This window comes from Ornithorhynchus anatinus, chromosome 11 (assembly GCF_004115215.2).
Source record: "Ornithorhynchus anatinus isolate Pmale09 chromosome 11, mOrnAna1.pri.v4, whole genome shotgun sequence".
In the NCBI taxonomy this organism is placed as follows: domain Eukaryota; kingdom Metazoa; phylum Chordata; class Mammalia; order Monotremata; family Ornithorhynchidae; genus Ornithorhynchus; species Ornithorhynchus anatinus.
In genome coordinates, this window is record NC_041738.1 from 62582531 (window position 1) to 62603460 (window position 20930).

Genomic DNA, 20930 nt, shown 5'->3' on the forward strand with positions numbered 1-20930 from the left:
TCTGGTCATATGCATAGGTGCCTTCAGTGCTGTTTTAGTGCTTCATACTTCCTTTACGGGTCATCCATCCCCTCTTCCCTCCCTTATTCTCAGATCGCAAGCCCCCTAAAGACCAGGAACGGTGTCTAGTTTCCACCCTGTTTAATATTTCCCCAGTGTTTAGGGCCACGCTCTGCACCAAGTAAGCACTTCGTTAACACAGGTCTCGTATTGACACTAAACGTCCACCTTTCTCACATTCCTGGGGGTCTAATATGAAGGGAGCAGGAGGAAGACGCCAATGTGTTCGTTCGCTCCATCTGAAGTGATAATTCTGTTTCATTTTCAGCATGGCTTAGTCGAAAGAGCACAGACTTGGGAGTCGGAGGTCATGGGTTCAAATCCCAGCTCAGCTGCTTGTCAGCTGTGTGACTTTGGGCAGGTCACTCAACCTCTCTGTGCCCCAGTTACCTCATCTGTAAAGTGGGGATTAAGACTGTGAGCCCCACGTGGGACAACCTGATCACCTTGTATCTACCCCAGCGTTTAGAACAGTGCTTTGCACATAGTAAGTGCTTAAATGCCAGCATCATCATCATTTTCCTCTACTTCAGAAGAGGTCCATTAGCACAGGGCAGTTCTTGACACTAAAATTTCACCAGGCACATTTTAAACTTTTGGATACAGGCGGTTCCCCCAACCACCCTCCTGGGCACTTGGCTGTGTACCCTTAAGCGATCTGATACTCACCCAGCCCCACCTGCGATTTATTTTACCCTCTGTCAATCGATAATATTTATTTTACTAAGCCCCCCGGGAAAGCACAATACAACAGAGTTCACAGATGTGGTCCCTTCCCCTACAAGGGGCGACGGGCACTAAACTAGATTAGGGATAGGATAAATAGTAGAGTAGACTATTAGGAAAAATAGTAGACTACCTAAGTACTCTGCGGCTAATCGAAGTGCTTAGATGTATTAGTGATACAGGAGGGCGGACGGGGAAATGGAGGGTTTAGTCGGCGAAGGGCTCTTCGAGATGTGATTTTAGGGGGGTTTCTGAAGGTGGGGCAAGTGGTGGACTGTCGGTTCTAAGGGGGAGGGCGTTCCAGGCCAGAGGGAGGACGTGGGCGAAATCAAGGTAGAGCAGGCTGGCGTTAGAGGAGTGGAGTGCGCAGGCGGGGTTAGATGATACGGCTTGTTGTGGGCGGGGATCATGTCTAATTATAATTGCCATTTTATTTAAATTATTTGTTATAAGTGCTTACTCTGTGCCAGGCACTGTACTAAGCACTGGGGTGGATACAAGCAATTCGGGTTGGGCACGGTCCCTCTCCCGCCTAGGGCTCAATCTTATTCACCATTTTACAGATGAGGTCACTGAGACCCAGAGAAGTGAAGTGAGTTGCCTAAGGTCACACAGCAGATGAGGGGCAGATCCAGGATTAGAACCCATTAACTCCTCACTCCCAGGCCTGTGCTCTATCCCCTATGCCACGATGCTTCCCACGTCGACGCTACTGTATGTATTGTATATTCCCAAATGCTTAGTACAATGTTCTGCACACAATAAGCGCTCAATAAATACCACTGATTGGTTATCACTTATAAAATAAAATAGGGCCCAATTGTAAATATTTCTCTGTTGTCTGCCCCATCACAGTGCCCTCTTATCTCGAGCTTCTGCTGTTCTTTCCCCAGGGCTTAAAGCAGGGCACTGCACCCAGTAGACGGTCAGCCCACTCCTTTTCCTCGACTCCTACTATTGGAGGTTACAAGGGAAGACACGATAAGCCACTGAGGATGAAGGCATCTGAGGGACTGTTCAGTTTCGATGCCCTGGATCAAGCTTCTTCTAAAATAGAGAACAATACAAAACATCTTCCCATCACCGGTCTTCAGAAACACCTTTCCCTCATTTCTCCACACAGCCCTAAGACCACGAGCCCCAGAGATTTGCAAATTCAACCGGAGCCCGGGCCCTGGGGCCAGAACGAGTCACACTTCCTCTCCAGACCGGGTGCCCGCTTGTCCCCCGGCCACAGGATGCCCAGAGAACCAGGGTGGGTTCCAGCTGGCAGGGATCGGCGCAAACGGCTTCTGGGTCCCGGGGAGCCCTCCACGGTTGTTTGGCAGGAGTGACCCAACAGAAGAGCAAGACGGGTTTGCTCTGAGACCTCAGGCTGAGCAGGACGGGGGCAGACCGAAACAGAAACTCAGGGTGCAAGAGAAATGACAAAAGATTAATTTCGGATTAAAAAAAAACACCAACCACAAAACAGAAACGACGACAAACAAAAAAACCCACCATACATTATTCAAGTCTTCGGATCCTTAAAACAACACTTCAACCTGGCCCCGGCCCAATTGCTGATGTCGACGCAGGGCTTCTGATCCCATAAAGAGGCCCGAGAGGTACCCGCAGCACCTTCTACTGGGGCGTCGGTCTCCCAGCCCGCCCGGGGCCAAGGCCGGGCTCTCCTTCCTGAGGGGCCGGCCCTTCAGCTGGGACTAGAGGGAAGGGGCTTGCGGTATCTGCACTGAATCCAGATGCGGTACATGGTCAGCTGCCTCCCTCGGTTCACTTGGAGCCGGCTGTCCACCACGTTCTGAACCTTCTCCAGTCCAGCGGAAGAGAACAGGCCGTGCAGCTCATCTGGTTCAGGAAAGAGGAGGGCATTAGAGAAAGCAATCCATTTCCACTTTCCGCACCCCGCTGGGCTCGGGGACATCAACGATCCAGGGATCCCCAAGAGGCGAGGGGGGTGGCGGGAAGAGATAGGGACAGGGACGGAGAGAGACAAGCTGAGGGGGTCTCAGGTTGGAAGCCCAACTCGGCTGGGGTAACCGAAGGGGCCGCCCTGGGGTCCTGGTCATCGATTCAGGGGTCTCCACTCCCTCTCCCCTCCCGGTCCCAGTTGTGCCAGGTACCCAGCTGGCCCCAGAGGGCTGGGACTGCACGTGGATGGGTCTGTTGTGTGCACTTTCTAACGTCGGCCAGAAGCTCTGATCTTCAGCCCCCTCCCTCCTCGTTGTGCTTGTGTTGGCTGAAGGGAAGGCCGCCAGGAGACCGTTTCCGGCCCTGCCTACAACGTTAGCCTCCCGTTCCTCACTAAAGTGGAAGCTCCTTGTGGGCGGGGAGCGTGTCTCTTCTTTCTGGCCGGAGCCGGGTGCTCTGCGGTGCGCCCGGAGGGCCCTCAAGTCACACTCTCACTACCACGACTGCTCCGCTAGCACCGGTCCGGGCCCGAAAAAGCCATTCTGGCCTCTGAGCGGGGAGAGGTGTAACAGGACCACTGGGGCGTGTGAAAGGGCCGCTGCTGCGGGAGGAGGAGGAGGAAGAAGAGGAGCACAGGAAGGGTCGATGGGAAAGGTAAACCGTTCTCAGCCGCTGGACCCACTTCGGGCTGACTTTCCGACCTGTGGGACTTGCTGCTCCCCGCTGACTCCCTCGCTGCCCATTTTCCCGGCCCTGCTGCTGATGGGGGGAGACGGGCAGCAGGAAGGAGCTGAGGAGTCGCCACCTTGTTTCCGTGGCTTTGGGAGGGAGCGGAAGGCAGGAGTGGGGAGGCTCTGCAGCGACCGTCCCACTGGGCTCTCCCTCTTGCAAAAGGGAACTGGAGGAGGAGGGATTCGACTGGTGCGGGAGGCGGGGTTTAGCCGGAGCGGGGATAGGGAGGTGGGGGTGGAGACAGAGCAAGGAGCTCCCACCATAGACCCGATCCCATCCCTGATTAGCTGAGGATTTGAAAAGGCTTCAGGGGATCGTGCTTAGCCATTTGGAGTGCTGCAGGCTTTGCTGTCAGTCAATCCACAAATTAGAGTGAATGTCCGATTTGGGGACAGGGCCATCGACTGCCCAGTGACGAGTGCAGACTTTGGGACGATCCGGCAGGTAGCGTTTCACCGGACACATCCTGTCACCATATACCTGCCTGCCTCGAGTCGTGGGGTTATTCAACTTCACGGCGTCGATCTTCGCCGTCATTCCCTGGGGTAAATCTGTATCGCGAAGCCTATTTAAGATGGCTGGGTTTAGAGGGGCTAATAAGGAGGGAAACATTTCATACCTTGGGTGAAGAAGTAAACTCTGGTTCCATCCCCTCTCACGTAAAAGTTTTCCGAAAGGCAACGCCCTGCGAAGAAGAGAATTGTTTTGAACTTCTTAAAGAGTGCTCCTCACACAAAAGGGCACTCCCCGTTCTCTGACAGAGAACAGGATTAGTCCTTGAGTTTCTATGGGGCCCCCAAGGTCGCTTGTGCGTGTGTCCCCCCACAAGCCAAAGGGCACCTTAAGGTGTGGCAGGGCCTCGGGGGCTTATCGGGGCCCCGGTCCCAGCTCCCCGCCCGCCTTGGAACCCAGGCCTGGCCTGACACTCCCGACGCGCGGGCCCAGTGCCCGGGAGCCCCCGCAGCGGCCTCGTCTGCCTGCCGCGCCTGCCTGCTGCCAGGCCGAGGAACTCTGGCAGCCCATGGCAACAACTGCGTATGATCAAAGGCATCATACACGTGTCAATGTAACAAGGAAGGGATCGCGTGCCACCGGCCAGCCACGTGCAAGAGTCTACTTGGCGGGGAGGAAGCCTTTGGGGGCTTCCCGGACCGCCCTTCTGGCTCACAGAGATCTGAGCAGTGGGAGAGAGAGGGAGAGAGGGAGGCAGGGAGGGTGAGGATCCCAGTCTACCCGGGCCAGGAGGACCTAGGCACCCCCAGGAACCGGCTCTGGTGTTGAGTTGTAAACCACAGGACCGGGGGCCAAACCTGTCTTAAAGCGAAGCTGGGCCATGTCGTATCGGCCGTAGTCTCGGAGAAGAATCCGCCCCCCGGGCTTCAGAAGGCAGCTTAGCCTGGTGATGGCATTCTGCATCCTGGGGAAGAAGGGGCCAAGAGGGTCAGCAGGCCCAGTGACGGAGGCCTCCCTCCACACGGCGCACAGACCAAATATGGCAGTTTTCCAGCCGAAAAATTCAACTGGCCTCCCGCCACTTTGTTGGAACCGCAGTTGAAAACGGACGCTCTCTCTGCCTCTCAATCGCTTGAAGGCGTCCGAAAGACTGACGGTGGAGTTGGACGAGGAGGGTATCCCGGCTGCGGGGGGGGTTGGGTGTGGGGGTGGCCGTGGGGAGGGCTCGCCTGCAGGTGGAATCGGCCCAGCCCGAGTAGACTGACGCGCCCCGCGGACGCTCGAAATTCACCGGATCCCTCCGTGGTCCTTCCAGATCCCTTGAGCAGCTCACTCTGTCCGGCGAGAGCCAACCCACCCGACGAGCAGCTCCACGAGAGAACCGCAGAGTGGCCGGCTCCGAGGCGGCCCTACTGGAGGCCCCCACGTTCCAGATTTAGGGAGAAAAGCTTCGGATTCTCGATGAGACTGCAAAACTCCTGTACCGGGTCGGATTTTTTTTGTTCACCTCGAGGGAAGCCGTACAGAACCTGGGCCCAGGCGTTTGTCAGAAAAGTCCGAGACATTGGATCGACACAACTGGTTTTGGCTGGAAAATTTGGCTGAGGACACATTATTGGCGTCGGGAAGAATCTCCAGTTAGATGGCTAGATGTTAAATATTTAAAAACCTCCAGGACGAAGTAGAAGAGTTTGCCATTACTGTGGAGGGGGAGCCCAGCTGGTGGGAGGGGACTCCTTTGGCCGCTGAGATGAAGCCAGAGAAGTGAGCAGGTGAGCTGTGGTAGCCCGGCGGTGACATTGGGAGAGCAAAGCCAAAAATCTGAACTGTTTACTTAGCATCATCTATACCTCCTGTCTTCCTGCAGGGTGCTGCAACCGAGATGGGGAATGGCCTCAAGGGGAAGCCACAGTCCAAATAATTCCCCGTCCCCAAAAAACATTCTTGATGGGACACTCTGAGTCGCACTAAACACTGACTGAAAAGTTAAATTGACCAGAGAGCGAGACACTTGGCCGACAGGACACTCCAACAGGTTATCCGGCGGCACTTCGAAAGCCGGGACTTTGTTCCGGGGACTACCCTCTATGTATCTAGAAGAGTGAGATCTGTGGGATAGTAAACAGAAGGGTGTACACTGGGTGGGGAATGTCGCATGTTGTATTCTTCTGCCTTACTATTATGGCAGCAACTCTTGGACTCGTGGGGTGTCTGTGCGTATTGGGGGGGGAGGGTGCTGCCCCTCATTCCCTGACTTCCCCAGTAATTATAAAAACCTGGCTGCTCACTCCCAAAACAAACCCTGGCAATCAACAACTGAAGCTGCAATCTAAATCTGGGAAGAGCTACGCTAACTTGGTTGGGGATGCGCGGAGGATGCACAAAATTCCGGGCCAGACAAAATAACGACCAACAGTTCATTCCATTTTGTGCATAGCCTTCTAATTTTTTCAATTTTTGCAAAGAGAACCAAATCCACCTCTTCAAGACGGTGGAATGAAGACGCCACGGTTGTGCATTTAATAACTGTGGTATTTATTAAGGACCTACCATGTAATAATAATAATAATGATGTTGGTATTCGTTAAGTGCTTAACTATGTGCAGAGCACTGTTCTAAGCGCTGGGGGAGATACAGGGTAATCAGGTTGTCCCACGTGAGGCTCACAGTTAATCCCCATTTTACAGATGAGGTAACTGAGGCACAGAGAAGTGAAGTGACTTGCCCACAGTCACACAACTGACAAGTGGCAGAGCTGGGATTCGAACCCATGACCTCTGGCTCCCAAGCCCCTGCTCTTTCCACTGAGCCATGCTGCTTCTCCAAGCACTATACTATGCCAAGCACTGTGCTAACTGCCGGGGTAGACACGAGATAATCGGGTCAGTCATAGTCCCATCCCTCATGGGGCTCACAGTCTAGGAAGGAGGGAGAACAGGTTTTGAACCCCCATTTTACCAGTGATGAAACTGAGGCCCCAGAAAAGTAAAGTAACTTGCCCAAAGTCATTCAGCAGGCAGGCTTAGAAACCTGGTCCTCTGACTCCCAGGCCCGGGCTCTTTCCACTAGGCTGTGCTGCTTCATCTACCGGGTACCATTTTCACTAGTTCGGAATTCCAGGATACTTTCAGGAGGTTGTTTTTTTTAGGGAGTGAGACCTGAGCCGGGCTTACTTCGGCCTAGACCGGCGGTTCCTGGCTCTCAAGCCAGGCTAACGTGTAAGGACCAGCAACTTGTCTTTCTTGGGTTTCCAGTGTCCCGTTGCCCCCGGGGCACTGGAGGGAATAATAAGGGGCTTCCGAAAAAAGGCTCGGCCTAACCAGGACCCCCATAGAGGTCTTCGCTGTCACCCCTCCAGCTCCTGCTCTTCAGCTCCACTTCCAACTCAGAAAACAGCCGGCAGAACCGGAGCAGAAGTGACAGATTTCTCCCTGTTCTGTCCGCTTTATCAACCCCAGCTGTACTCTGTCAGGCTGTACGCCTGGGTCTCTGCCACCATCTCACCCTTCCAGGCTCCAGAGGCCAAGCCTGGGCTCCGGAAGAATGGACAATAAACTAGAGGCAAAGAGTAACCAACCTTTCGTGACGGAGGATAGTAAAAATTCCAATCATACCATATGGGCCCCCTGGGGAAATCAGAATACTTTAATATTCTTTTCATGCCTTCCCCAAGTATTAATACACTTTTATGTTGGCTCATAATGGAAAGATCAAAAGGCCTCAAGAGCTGCCCTTTAACAGGTGAAGGCCTTCGGCTGAATGATTACAACTCAGTGCTCCAAATAACCACTTTCCGAGCGGTCAACCCCGTCGGAAAAAACTGGCCCAGAGATAAAGCACATTTCCCAGCGTTCAGAGTCAGTAGGTGAGCTAAGTAAAATCAGTCCTCCTGCCACACAACTGCACAACCCTTCATCCTCCACGCAGAGTGCTCTTCCGTGATTATACGCAGTTACACAGGGACGACCAGGGACCTTGGGGGTGGGAGAGCCTGATGTCGTCTCAGAGTTGGGGGTTCAAATGTTTTTCCACTAAATCGGATGTTTCCCGAGGGCGGGGATCACGGCTACTGTACCTAGGGGAGTGGTCCGCACAAGGCAGGGGCTCAAGAAACGCTACTGACTGAGTGGTCTCGTGGAAGGAGCATGGGCCTGGGAATCAGCGGACCCGGTTTCCAATCCCACCTCTGCCCCTTGCCTGCCGGGTGACCTCGCAAGTCACTTCACTTGGGCCAGTTTCCGCAACCACAAAAATGGGAATTTCAATACCCGCTCTCCCTCCTACTTAGACTGGGAGCCCCTTGGGGTCGGGGACTAGGTCCGACTTGACTGCCTTTTACCTAACCCGGCCCTTAGTATGGACAGTAAAAGTGTTTGACGGATACCACGCTTTGGTTCAGGATTACGTGCGCTCAGCTAAATGTTGAAAATGTGCTAAGAGGAGGGTGTATGGGACACTGAGAAGAGAGACTCACGCCAAAGTCTCGGTTTCACCACCCCCTAGACCACTTCCCATCTCTGCAGGAGAAACAGTTCCGAGAGAGCCTTACTTGTCGGGATCAACGGCAGAGAGGACGAAGACCAGGATGATGATATCCAGACTCCCTTCGGGCATGGGGTAACTCTTGTGCTCATCACACAGGTCGTGAACGAAGGCGAAACAGCGGGAAGGATCGTACTCGGAATTTGCCTGCGGAACATTTTTAATAAGGCCAAAAAAACGGGTGGCAACAGTCACGATGAGTTTCAGTGACTAACTGACATTCTGCATGAAAGGCAGTTTCTTCAATATCGTCATATTCATCGGGGGAGAAAGTACTTTCTACGTGTCAAGCACTGAACTGTTGGGTAGACACAAGATAATCACCATCCTCGTCCCACATGTGACTCCCAGTATTTTATCCCCATGGTATAGATGAGGAAACTGAGGCCAAGAAGTGCAGTGGACTTGCCCAAGATCCCGCAGCAGTGAGGTGGCGGAACAGGGACTGGAGCCCGCGTCTCTCGAGTTCCAGTCCCGTGCTCTTGCACTAGACTAAGCCGGCCCCCTCTCGGTAGCTTCAGTCAGCCTCCTCGCAACAGATGCTGCTGATCCCAGGGTACCGGTCCAAAGTGGGCGGTCCAGCTCGGCCCACTGCTAGAGAAAGAACAAGGGCACGATCCTATTGGCAAAGGAGTGATCGATGTCAAGTGGGAGGCCCCAGATGCTATTTTCTTGGATGATACCGAAGCCGCCACATCATCCGGGGGCATGCTGGGTAGGTAGAGGAGCACATCGCTCCACCCCCATGGGGGAAGTAGCCAGAAAAAGACAACCGAATGATCGCCTGCCTCGTTTCTGAACCCAGGACCCCGGACCACTTTAGCGGGCAGGCTTTATCTTGAGCGTGGATGGGACCGTTGGTTGTGCGTCAGCCTGGCCAGCGACACCCACTCATATGAACAAAATGTCACACGGCAGGCAGTGAGCATATGGAATTGGTAGTGAGCATTGGAAAATCATCGAGGCTGAAAACATCGGCAGGTTCAGAAAGGGTGTGGGTAAAATTCACGGGTGAGCAGTCCCCGACCTGTGGCGAAAAGTTCGGGCTGCAGTGGGATGTTGACAGAGAACACAATCTCCCGTCGGATGTTGGATGGTCCATCAGGGCAGACGTCTAGAAGGTGGCTGCCACCCGGCTCCTTCCAGCCACCCGGTCCCGTTCCCACCATCGGTGGGACACTGGGTTGACCGGGATCTTGGAATGGCCTCACTTGTGTTCTTGGGCTGAAACGTTCGCGTAATCGCAAAGACGATGGCCAGGGCCTAAGGATTTGCCCACCTCTGATGTTGACCGGTACAGTCTTTCTGACGGGTGGGGGAAAATACGGGAAATCCCAAGGAGAACTGAATTCTACAGGCCCCTTGGCTCTTCCTGCGGCTCCCCTATATGCCAAAAACGGAGCCGGGAACGGTGACAGTAGAAAATCCCGGGGAGTCGGCCCCACCAAATCTGGGACCGGAAGAGCCGTGCTCATGGACTCGGAAGAATACAGATCCAAAGGCCGAAAGACAACTTATGTCTCAGTCTCATTTCAACAGCCCTATCTCCTCAAGAGCCCCCACACCAAAAGACAGAAAACTGAATTACTAGGGGTGTCTATTTACCCTGAAGACATTTATACTGTACTTTAATCCTTCAAATATCTAAAGTGACCCAGCACTCAAGCACCCACCATACTACCAGAGAGGGACAAAGATGTTTAAAAATATCTGCATATAACCCTACTGGCTGCCTTTGGCTCCCAGATGACAAGGGCAGAGTGCTATCTTGTTACCGACAACCAGAGATTTGCTGACAGGCAGCACTTAACCTACCTGGACAAGGTCCACAGCTGTAGTGGAAAAGTCGCAGCAATAAACAAAAAGCCCCGGGTCACTGAAATAAAAGCCAGAGAAAAGGAGGAGACCTGCTTTTACTACTGCCTGCTAGAGTGGCCCGTTCAGACAGTTTCCTACACGGTTCTCAATCCTGCAATGGAATGGAGGGAAACTGGAGTACGAAGCAGATACGGAGAAAGGTTTAAAAGAAACATCGGCTGCCGGTATTTTAACCACGGTCAACAGCAGAACAGTAACCAAGAGCTATCTACGCTGTAAGCTTGTCATGGGTAGGGAATGTGTCGACCAATTCTGTTGTAGGGTACCTTCCCAAGCGCTCAGTACGGTGTGATCTGCACACAGTAAAGGCTCAATGAATACACCTGACTGATAAGTACCAGAGCTGGGGCACGCACCCTCACTGAAACCTTTTCACACCACAGGCTCTCAGCCCTGTTCTAAGATTACTGCTTGAGACACAACTGCAGCAATTCCTCTTGGCTTTCTTCCGAGTGACCGCTAGATCACTGACAAGCAAAACCCCATTATGCACAGTGCTGGGAAACAGCTCACTAGAATGCTGTTGCAAACACCCTCGGGTCAGATGAGCAGCCCCCTGCACCCCTCTAGGGCCTGGAATTGTTTTGGGTTTTTTTTAATTGAAGCTATTAGGGTCTGACTACAGGTTGCCTTTCTGAGGCCCTTTGGCGACTACCTTCAATTAACCCTGACACCATTTTACCCTCCTGTAAAACACCTCACTGGGCTTGGTGCTCCCCAATTCTGATGGTGGGGGGACCTTTGCATTCTAGTCCCACCCTCGACTATCACCGGTTCAGCTTCCTGATCTCTAAATTCATTCATTCAAAAGTATTTATTGATCTCTTACTGTGTGCAAAGCACTGTACTAAGCGCTTGGGAGAGTACAACAGACACAATTCTGCCCACAACGAGCTCACAGTCTAGATGGGGAGAAAACCATTACTATAAATAAATAAATTATAGATATATCCATATGTGCTGTGGAGATGGGAGGGAGAATGAATGAAGGAGGAAGTAAGAGCAGCACAGAAGGGAGTGGGAGAAGGGTTTAGTCAGGGAATTGGGAATACTTAATTTACAGGGATGTTTTGAAGAGTAGGTGCATTTTGTAATGCGCACAAAACACAATAAAAGTGCTTAACCTCTCCTTTCAAATATTTACACACCTATCCCCATCTAAGGTTTACTCCATCTACCCCTCGACCCAGACACACACACAGACACGCATACAGTGGTTCACAACACTGTAAACTCTGTGTCTTGAACAATCCCCTTATATTTTTCTTTTTTAAAGTATTTCTTAAGCACTTACCATGTGTCAAACACCGTTTTGAGGTAGGTACAAGTTAATTAGGTCAGACACAGTCCCTGTCCCTGCATGAGACTCACAGTCTAAGCAGGTGGGAGAAGAGGTATTAAATCCCCATGTTTCAGTTGAGGAAATTGAGGTACAGTGAAGTTAAGGGACTTCCCACCATCACACAGCAAGCAAACTGGTAGAGCTGGGCTAAAAACCCAGGTCCTCCGACTCCTAAGCCTGTGCTCCTTCCACCAGGACCCGCTGTTTCTCTGTCTCTGTCACTCCCGCTTTGCTTTTACTTTGCGGTCTGGGGTCAGAGTCTTCTCTCCCTTTGTTGCCTAAAGTGCTGAAGAGAAGCTGCAGACTAACTGATCCTGAAGTTTCTTTGTTGTTAAGTGGGGTTAAACTTTATAAGGCACTTACTTGTTTGTTTGTAAAATTGGAAAAACTGTATTTCCAACACCACAGCCAACCTGCAGAGGGGAAGAACACAGAATCACTCAAGTTTCCGATTCTCTGCCGATCTGAAACGATCACGAGGCTCAGCCTACATTCCCTCCCTGGTTTTTACAAGCATCAGGGACGCACGGGAACCACATCTCCTCGGTGTGCGCCGGGCCCCTTGACGACTGTGCCTCGGTCGTGGGAAAGAAATAGCCCTTGAGAGTGAGGGGCTGGATTCCCACGGGACTCCTGGGGGGCCGAGTGCCTTATTCCGAAAGGGGTACAATCCGCTCGGACGAGGGCAAGGCAGGCAGACAGGGTTACACTGCTCTGTGACCACCCACGGCACCCACATCCATAACCGATCACCTAGCGAGGCATGCTGACAGCTTTAGGGGGTCCATGCAAGGGAGCACGGATGGCTCGGTGCAAACCATCACCACACTGAAAAACCCTTCCGGTGCAAGTCCTGCTCACAGTGGGATGCCTCAGAGCTGCGCTCAAAAAAGGCCCAGGCAAGTCCGGGGGGCTCCGGGGCCTCTAAGCGTGGGAGGCTAAAGAGACGGGAGGGAGGAGGAGTTTGCTCTCCACTCAGAGCCAGCTCGGGTCCAGACTGGGCTCCATCCTGGCTGGGTCACTGATGGATGTCGTATTTCAGGTTTCCTTGGGCTTTTCCCTGGGTGGGACAGGACCAGAGAGGAGGAGATGAAACCAGAGCCCCGCTCCCAGCAAACACTGGGCAACCCTGTCAAGCGCTGGGAACTCCGTGACCTGCTCAGGGAACTCCCTCTACTCTCATTTCCTGGTGCAGCTCCCACAAAAGACTGAGGAGTGAAGTATGGGAGAAAAATACGGCTGCTCCCATTGAACCGAAAACACTGTGGGACTAGAACGGGGCCAAGCGACAGTAGGAAACGCCCAGAAAGTTTGGGGTCCCAATTCTCAGCCCCTCACCCTGGGAGGCTAAGCTCCCTCAGTTTCATCAGTGCCACCATCGGGTTGGAGCCGATGCATCCATTCCACCGATGGACACCGTACTCTGCCGTCCTTGAAACCCAGCATCTCCATTACGCTCTTCCATGCTCAACGGGTGAGAATCACCTCTAATATCCGGTATGTGGCAGAAGCTCCCGGAAAGTCGTCAGCACTCATCTTCAGGTGACTGAGTTTCTGAGCTATCCCATCTGCCCGGGAGGCCCGGGAATCCGACACTGGGAGACCGAAGGCATCCCCACAGCTTCCAGAGGCTCGGAGCGTTTCGCCGCCGCCGGCCTCGGGCACCAGGCTCTCGGGGGTCTTTGCAGTGGGTCGAGGGGCCAGTTCGGGAAATTCAGTGAAAAGCCAATGCCGATCTTTGAAAAAGCGATTTTCGTGAATTTTGTAGAAGCCATTCCAGTATTCATGGGCGTTGACTTCATAGTCGGCTGAAAACAGAGTCACCAAAATACCATAAAAAAAAATGTGTGCTCAAATATTTAGAATTCTGCCATATTTAAAAACTAAAGTGCTTAAGTTGTAGAACTACAAAAATAGATTTCACATCAACCGTACCCTAGGGCACTTTAGAGTCCATTCTAAAAATGGAAGACCAAGATCAAGGTTTAAGCTGGGGAGAGGGCCAAAATGGCAGACGGAAGAGTAGGAAGCAGCCTGGCCTAGTGGATAAGGCCTGGGAGTCCAAAGGACAATGGGCTCTAATCCCACCTCCAACACTTGCCTGCCGTGTGACCTCGGGCAAGTCACAACTTCTCTGTGCCTCAATTCCTTCATCCGTGGAATGGGGATTCAAAACCTGTTCTCCATCCTACTTAGACTGTGACCCCACGTGGGACAGGGACTGTGTCCAACCTGAGTATCTGGATCTACCCCAGTGCTTAGTACAGTGCATGGCACATAGTAAACACTTAAATAGCACAATTATTATTTCAGACATCCAAAAGTATCACCTGACAGGCCACTTGTCCGAGCTGTCACCTCAACCTGAGATCCCTCTAGACCCACTAGATAAGGAACGAAAAAAATGTTACTGAAAGCGCTCAGCAACATCAGAATCCACCGCTTCTTCTCCATAAATTCTCTCCCCCAAGCCTGAAAGACAAATTGATGAGAATTACCACCCCTAAACACACCTTTTTTCTCTGGAGGCACTAGTTTGGCGCTGTTTTCCTGGACTTTCTTCCTGGCAGCTGCTTCCTGTTCTCTCGACCATTCCACGTTATCCCTGCAGAGAGAAGGAAGCCACCCGCCCAGTCGTCACCATGGGCAGAAGTGATTCCCTGCCTACTTTTGATGCAGGGCCCCCCGGAGTCCTGGGTGCCCGGCTCCCACGCCACAAAACCTTCTCACTCTAGGCTTCAAGGCTCTCCATCACCTTGTCCCCTCCTACCTCTCCTCCCTTCTTTCTCCTGCCCACCCTGCACGCTCCGCTCCTCTGCTGCCCACCTCCTCACCGTCCCCCCGTTCTCGCCTATCCCGCCGTCGACTCCCGGCCCACGTCCTCCCGCCGTCCCGGAACGCCCTCCCTCCTCACCTCCGCCAAACTCACTCTCTTCCCCTCTTCAAAGCCCTATTGAGAGCTCACCTCCTCCGAGAGGCCTTCCCGCACTGAGCTTTCCCTTTTCCCTCTGCTCCCTCTCTGCCCCCCCTTAGTTAAGCCCCCTTTCCCACCCCTTTTCCTCTGCTCCTCCCCCTCTCCCTTCCCCTCCCCTCAGCACTGGGCTCGTCCGCTAATTTGTATATATTTTTATTACCCTATTTATTTTGTTAATGAGATGTACATCCCCTTGATTCTAGTTATTGCTATTGTTTTTGTCTGTCTCTCCCGATTAGACTGTAAGCCCATCAATGGGCAGGGACTGTCTCTATCTGTTGCCGAATTGTACATTCCAAGCGCTTAGTACAGTGCTCTGTACATAGTAAGCGCTCAATAAATACTGAATACTGAAAAACTCCGCCTCCAACAAGCAGGGGTTTTCAGCTGCTCACAGACCTCTCCCGGGGAGGGTTGACCGTGAGCCCAGCATCTCCCTAGGTCCGGGAACCGGAAAGCCAACGGGATTGACTTTCAGATGAACTAGTTTCCTCTCCTGGGGGCTGATCTTGGTCCCAGCCTAAAGCAGCACCTGATACAGTGCTCGACATAAAATAAGTGCTCACCAAATAACAATGTTGGTATTTGTTAAGCGTTTACTGTGTGCAGAGCCCTGTTCTAAGCGCCGGGGTAGATACAGGGTCATCAGGTCATCCCACGTGAGGCTCACAATCTAAATGCCCATTTTACAGATGAGGTAACTGAGGCACAGAGAAGTGAAGTGACTTGCCCACAGGCACACAGCTGACAAGTGGAAATACCATTGACTGTTTGGGAGGGGCCCACACTGGGTGGTAACGGGTGAGGGGAAGGGAGGGAGCAGGAGGCAGTGGAGAAGGGTGGGGTGGGTCGGGAGAGAAAAGGAGGCAGGGGAGTTTGAGAAGCTGCTTGACTGAGTAGAGAGATGAGAGGCCTGGTAGTCAGAAGGACCTGGGTTCTAATCCCAATTCCGCCACTTGTTTTTTTGGTTCGCTTTTTGTCGTGTGACTTTGGGCAAGTCACTTCACTTCCCCGTGCCTCAGTGATCCCATCTGCAAAATAGGGATTAAGACTGAGTCCCATGTGGGACACTGCCTGCGTCCAACGAGATTAGTCTGCACCTACCTCAACTCTTGGTATAATGGCTGGCACGTGGTAAGCGCTCAATAAATACGACTGACGGGCTAACACATACCGTAAAAGGCCGAAGGTGGCGGAGGGTGGGAAGGGAAGGTGGTGGGAACGAGGGGTTGGGGTGTGTGGGGAGGGGAAGGGGGAGCAGGAGGCGGCGGGGACCCAGTATGAGAAGCAGCGTGGCTTAGTTCATTCATTCGATTGTATTTATCGAGCGCTTACTGTGTGGAGAGCGCTGTACTAAGCGCTTGGAACGGACAATTCGGCAACAGAGACAATCCCTGCCCAAGAACGGGCTCAAAAGAGAGTCAGAGCTCAAGCTCAAAAGAGCTTGAGAGTCAGAAGTCGCAGGTTCTAATCCCGGCTCTGCCACTTGCCAGCTGTGTGACCTTGGGCAAGTCATTTCACTTCTCTTGAGAAGCAGTGTGGTTTGGTGGAAAGAGAACAGGCTTGGGAGTCAGAGGTCATGGGTTCTAATTCCGGCTCTGCCATTTTCATTCATTCATTCAATAGCATTTATTGAGCACTTACTATGTGCAGAGCACTATACTAAGCGCTTGGAATGGACAAATCGGTAACAGATAGAGACAGTCCCTGCCCTCTGACGGGCTTACAGTCTAATCGGGGGAGACGGACAGACAAGAACAATGGCGATAAACAGAGTCGAGGGGAAGAACATCTCATAAAAACAATGGCAAATAAATAGAATCAGGGTGATGTACATCTCATTGTGTGACTTTGGGCAAATCACTTCGCTTCTCTGGGCCTCAGTTCCTTTCTCTGTAAAATGGGGATGAAAGCTGAGAGCCCCACGTGGGACAACCTGATGACCCTGTATCTCCCCCAGCGCTTAGAACAGTGCTCTGCACATAGTAAGCGCTTAACAAACACTATTATTATTCTCTGTGCCTCAGGGACCTCATCTGTAGAATGGGGATGATGACTGTGAGCCCCTCATGAGACAACCTGTTGACCCTGTATCTCCCCCAGCGCTTAGAACAGTGCTTGGCACATAGTAAGCGCTTAACAAATATCACAATTATTATTATTATAATCCTGGCTCAGCCACTTGTCAGCTATGTGACTGTGGACAAGTCACTTCACTCCTCTGGGCCTCAGTTCCCTCATCTGCATAATGGGGATGAAGACTGGGAGCCCCACGGGAGACAGCCTGATGACACTGTATCTCCCTCAGCACTTAGAACAGTGCTTGGCACGTGGTAAGCGCTTAACACTATTATTATTCTTCTCTGTGCCTCAGTGCCCTCCTCTGTAAAATGGGGATGAAGATTGTGAGCCCCACGTGGGACAATCTGACGACCTTGTACCTACCCCCAGCGACTAGAACAGTGCCTGGCACACAGTAAGCGCTTAACAAATACGGTTATTATTATTTTTCTCTGTGCCTCAGTAATCTCATCTGTAAAATGGAGATGAAGACTGTGAGCCCCACGTGGGACAACTTGATTACCCTCTATCTACGCCAGCGCTTAGAACAGTGCTGTGCACAGAGTAAGCGCTTAACAAACACTATTATTATTCTTCTCAGGGCCTCAGTGACCTCATCTGTCAAATGGGGATGAAGACTGTGGGCCTCACGTGGGACCACCTGATGATCCTGTATCTCCCCCAGCGCTTAGAACAGTGCTTGGCACATGGTAAGCGCTTAACAAATGCCATCATTATTAGTAGTAGTAGTAGGATAGGATAGCAGAAAGAGCCGGGGCTTGGGAGTCCGAGGTCCTGGGTTCGAATCCCGACGCTGCCCCTTGTCAGCTGTGTGACTGCGGGCCAGTCACTTCACTTCTCTGGGCTTCACTGACCTCATCTGGAAAATGGGGATAATAATGTTGGTATTTGTTAGGCGCTTACTATGTGCAGATCACTGTTCTAAGCGCTGGGGTAGACACAGGGGAATCAGGTTGTCCCACGTGGGGCTCCCAGTCTTCATCCCCATTTGACAGATGAGGGAACTGAGGCCCAGAGAAGTGAAGTGACTCGCCCACAGTCACACAGCTGACAAGCGGCAGAGCCGGGATTCGAACGCATGATCTCTGCCCCCAAAGCCTGTGCTCTTTCCACTGAGCCACGCTGCTGTGAGCCTCCCGCGGGCCAACCTGATGACCCTGTGGCTTCCCCAGCGCTTAGCACAGCGCTCTGCCCCTAGGAAGCGCTTAACAGACCCCAACATGAGGACTGAATGAACGAATGCGGCGCGGGGCTGGGGGAGGGGGCGGGGTCCCGGCGGCTACCAGGCGTTGTAGTGGAAAAGGCTGTCGGCGTTGTCCAGGACCCGCGTCCCGAACGGGGGTCGCTTTCCCTCCTCGGCGGCGGCGGCGGCGGCGGCGGCGGCAGAGGCGTCCGAAAGGCCTCCATGCGGGCGGGCGGCCATGACACCGGAAGCGGAAGTGGCTCCCCTGCCCACGAAAAACTTTATTGAGGCCGAGGCGGCGCGCAATCCGCGGCGCGCAGGCGCAGAGCGACGGGCGGGAAAAGCGCCCAGCGAGCGCGCGCCCGCCCCGCCCCGCCCCGCCCCCCCCCCAGGCGGCCTTGCTGGGGCTGGGAGAACAACCATCGTCGTCGTAATAATAATGCTGCCGTTTGTTCAGCGCTTACTATGTGCCCAGCGCTGCTCTGATGACAATAATAATAATGCTGCTATTTGTTAAGTGCTTACTATTAATGTTGGTATTTGTTAAGCGCTTACTATGTAAAGAGCACTGTTCTAAGCGCTGGGGTAAACACAGGGGAATCAGGTTGTCCCACGTGGGGCTCTACTCTCTACTCTACTCTACTCTCTACTCTCTCTACTATGCGCAGAGCACTGCTCTAATGATAATAATAATAATGGTGCTATTTGTTACGCGCTTGCCATGTGCGCAGCACTGCTCTAAGAATAATAATAATAATAATGTTGGTATTTGTTAAGCGCTTACTATGTGCAGAGCCCTGTTCTAAGCGCTGGGGTAGACACAGGGGAATCAGGTTGTCCCACGTGGGGCTCACGGTCTTCATCCCCATTTTACAGATGAGGGAACTGAGGCCCAGAGAAGTGAAGTGACTTGCCCAGAGTCACACAGCTGACAAGTGGCAGAGCTGGGATTCGAACTCATGACCTCTGACTCCAAAGCCCATGCTCTTTCCACTGAGCCACGCTGCTTCTCTTGAGTTGGTATTTGTTAAGCGCTTGCTATGTGCAGAACACTGGCCTAATAGTAATGTTGGTATTTGTTAAGCGCTTGCTATGTGCACAGCACTGGTCTAATAATAATAATAATGTTGGTATTTGTTAAGCGCTTACTATGTGCAGAACACTGGTCTAATAGTAATGTTGGTATTTGGTAAGCGCTTGCTATGTGCACAGCACTGGTCTAATAATAATAATAATGTTGGTATTTGTTAAGTGCTTACTATGTGCAGAGCACTGGTCTAATGATAGTAATGTTGGTATTTGTTAAGCGCTTACTATGTGCACAGCACTGGTCTAATAATAATAATAATGGTGGTATTTGTTAAGCGCTTACTATGTGCAGATCACTGGTCTAATAATAATAATGTTGGTATTTGTTAAGCGCTTACTATGTGCAGAGCACTGGTCTAATAACAATAATAATAATGGTGGTATTTGTTAAGCGCTTACTATGTGCAGAGCACTGGTCTAATAATAATAATAATGGTGGTATTTGTTAAGCACTTACTATGTGCACAGCACTGGTCTAATAATAATAATAATGGTGCTATTTAAGCGCTTACTGTGTTCAGAGCACTATTCTAATAATAATAATGTTGGTATTTGTTAAGCGCTTACTACGTGCAGAGCACTGGTCTAATAATAATAATGTTGATATCTGTTAAGCGCTTACTATGTGCAGAGCACTGTTCCAAGCGCTGGAGGAGATACAGAGGCATCAGGTTGTCCCCCACATGAGGCTTACAATCTTCATCCCCATTTTCCAGATGAGGGAACTGAGGCCCAAAGAATAGTAATAATGTTGGTATTGGTTAAGTGCTTACTATGTGCAGAGCACCGTTCTAAGCGCTGGGGGAGATACAGGGTCATCAGGTTGTCCTACGTGAGGCTCCCGGTCGTCATCCCCATTTTACAGATGAGGTCACTGAGGCACAGAGAAGTGAAGCGACTTGCCCATAGTCACACAGCTGACAGGTGGCCGAGCCTGGATTCAAACCCATGACCTCTGGCCCCCAAGCCCGGGCTCTTTCCACTGAGCCACGCTGCTTCTCTTAAGCAGTTAAGTGACTTGCCCAAGGTCACACAGCTGACAAGCAGCAGAACTGGGATTAGAACCCATGACCTCTGACTCCCAAGCCCGTGTTCTTGCCACTAAGCCACGCTGCTTCTTCCGTTTCGGTCACCTGCCCGGGCGGGTCACTTAACTCTCTGCGCCTCAGTTTCCTCAACTGTCAAATGGGAGTGAAATGCATTCATTCAGTAGTATTTAGTGAGCGCTTACTCTGTGCAGAGCACTGTACTAAGCACTTGGAATGGACAATTCCAAGTTGGAATTGGAATTGGAAGCAGCGTGGCTCAGTAGAAAGAGCCTGGGCTTCGGAGTCAGAGGTCATGGGTTCGACTCCCGGCTCTGCCATTTGTCAGCTGTGTGTGACTGTGGGCGAGTCACTTCACTTCTCTGTGCCTCAGTGACCTCATCTGTAAAATGGGCATTAACTGTGAGCCTCGCGTGGGACAACCTGATGACCGTGTCTACCCCAGTGCTTAGAACAGTGCTCTGCACATAATAAGCGCTTAACAAATACGAACATTATTACAATTCGGCAGCAGAGACCATCCCTGCCCAGTGACGGGCTCACAGTCTAAACAGGGGAGACAGCAAAGCAAAACAGAACGAAACAAGACATCATCAAGATAAATAGAATCATGGAGATATACACCTCATTAATAAAATAAATAGGGTGATAAATAATATATACAAACACGCACAGTGCTGAGGGGAATGGGGAAGAGCAGAGGGCGGGAGGGGGAGGTGGAGCAGAGGGAAAAGGGGAAGCTCTGTCCGGGAAGGCCTCCCGGAGGAGGTGAGCTCTCAGTAGGGCTTTGAAGAGGGGAAGAGAGTTAGTTTGGCGGAGGTGAGGAGGCAGGGCGTTCCGGGACGGCGGGAGGACTTGGACCAGAAATACCAGTTCTCCCTTCCACTTAGACTGTGAGCCCCATGTGGGACA

The 20930-nt window shown here is 52.0% G+C and overlaps 1 protein-coding gene across 1 annotated transcript; it reads right to left on the reverse strand.

Annotated features, from left to right (window-relative positions):
* Positions 1 to 2200: 2200 nt before the first annotated feature.
* METTL2A (methyltransferase like 2A) lies at positions 2201 to 18135 on the reverse strand. The gene is made up of 9 exons (XM_001518188.5): positions 17984 to 18135; positions 14158 to 14249; positions 13130 to 13452; positions 12008 to 12057; positions 10240 to 10300; positions 8432 to 8571; positions 4740 to 4846; positions 4049 to 4114; positions 2201 to 2634 (listed from the first exon to the last, which is right to left on the reverse strand). Exons 1-9 carry the CDS (start codon positions 18121 to 18123, stop codon positions 2480 to 2482), a joined length of 1134 nt encoding a protein of 377 aa, XP_001518238.1. The 5' UTR covers positions 18124 to 18135; the 3' UTR covers positions 2201 to 2479.
* Positions 18136 to 20930: the final 2795 nt, after the last annotated feature.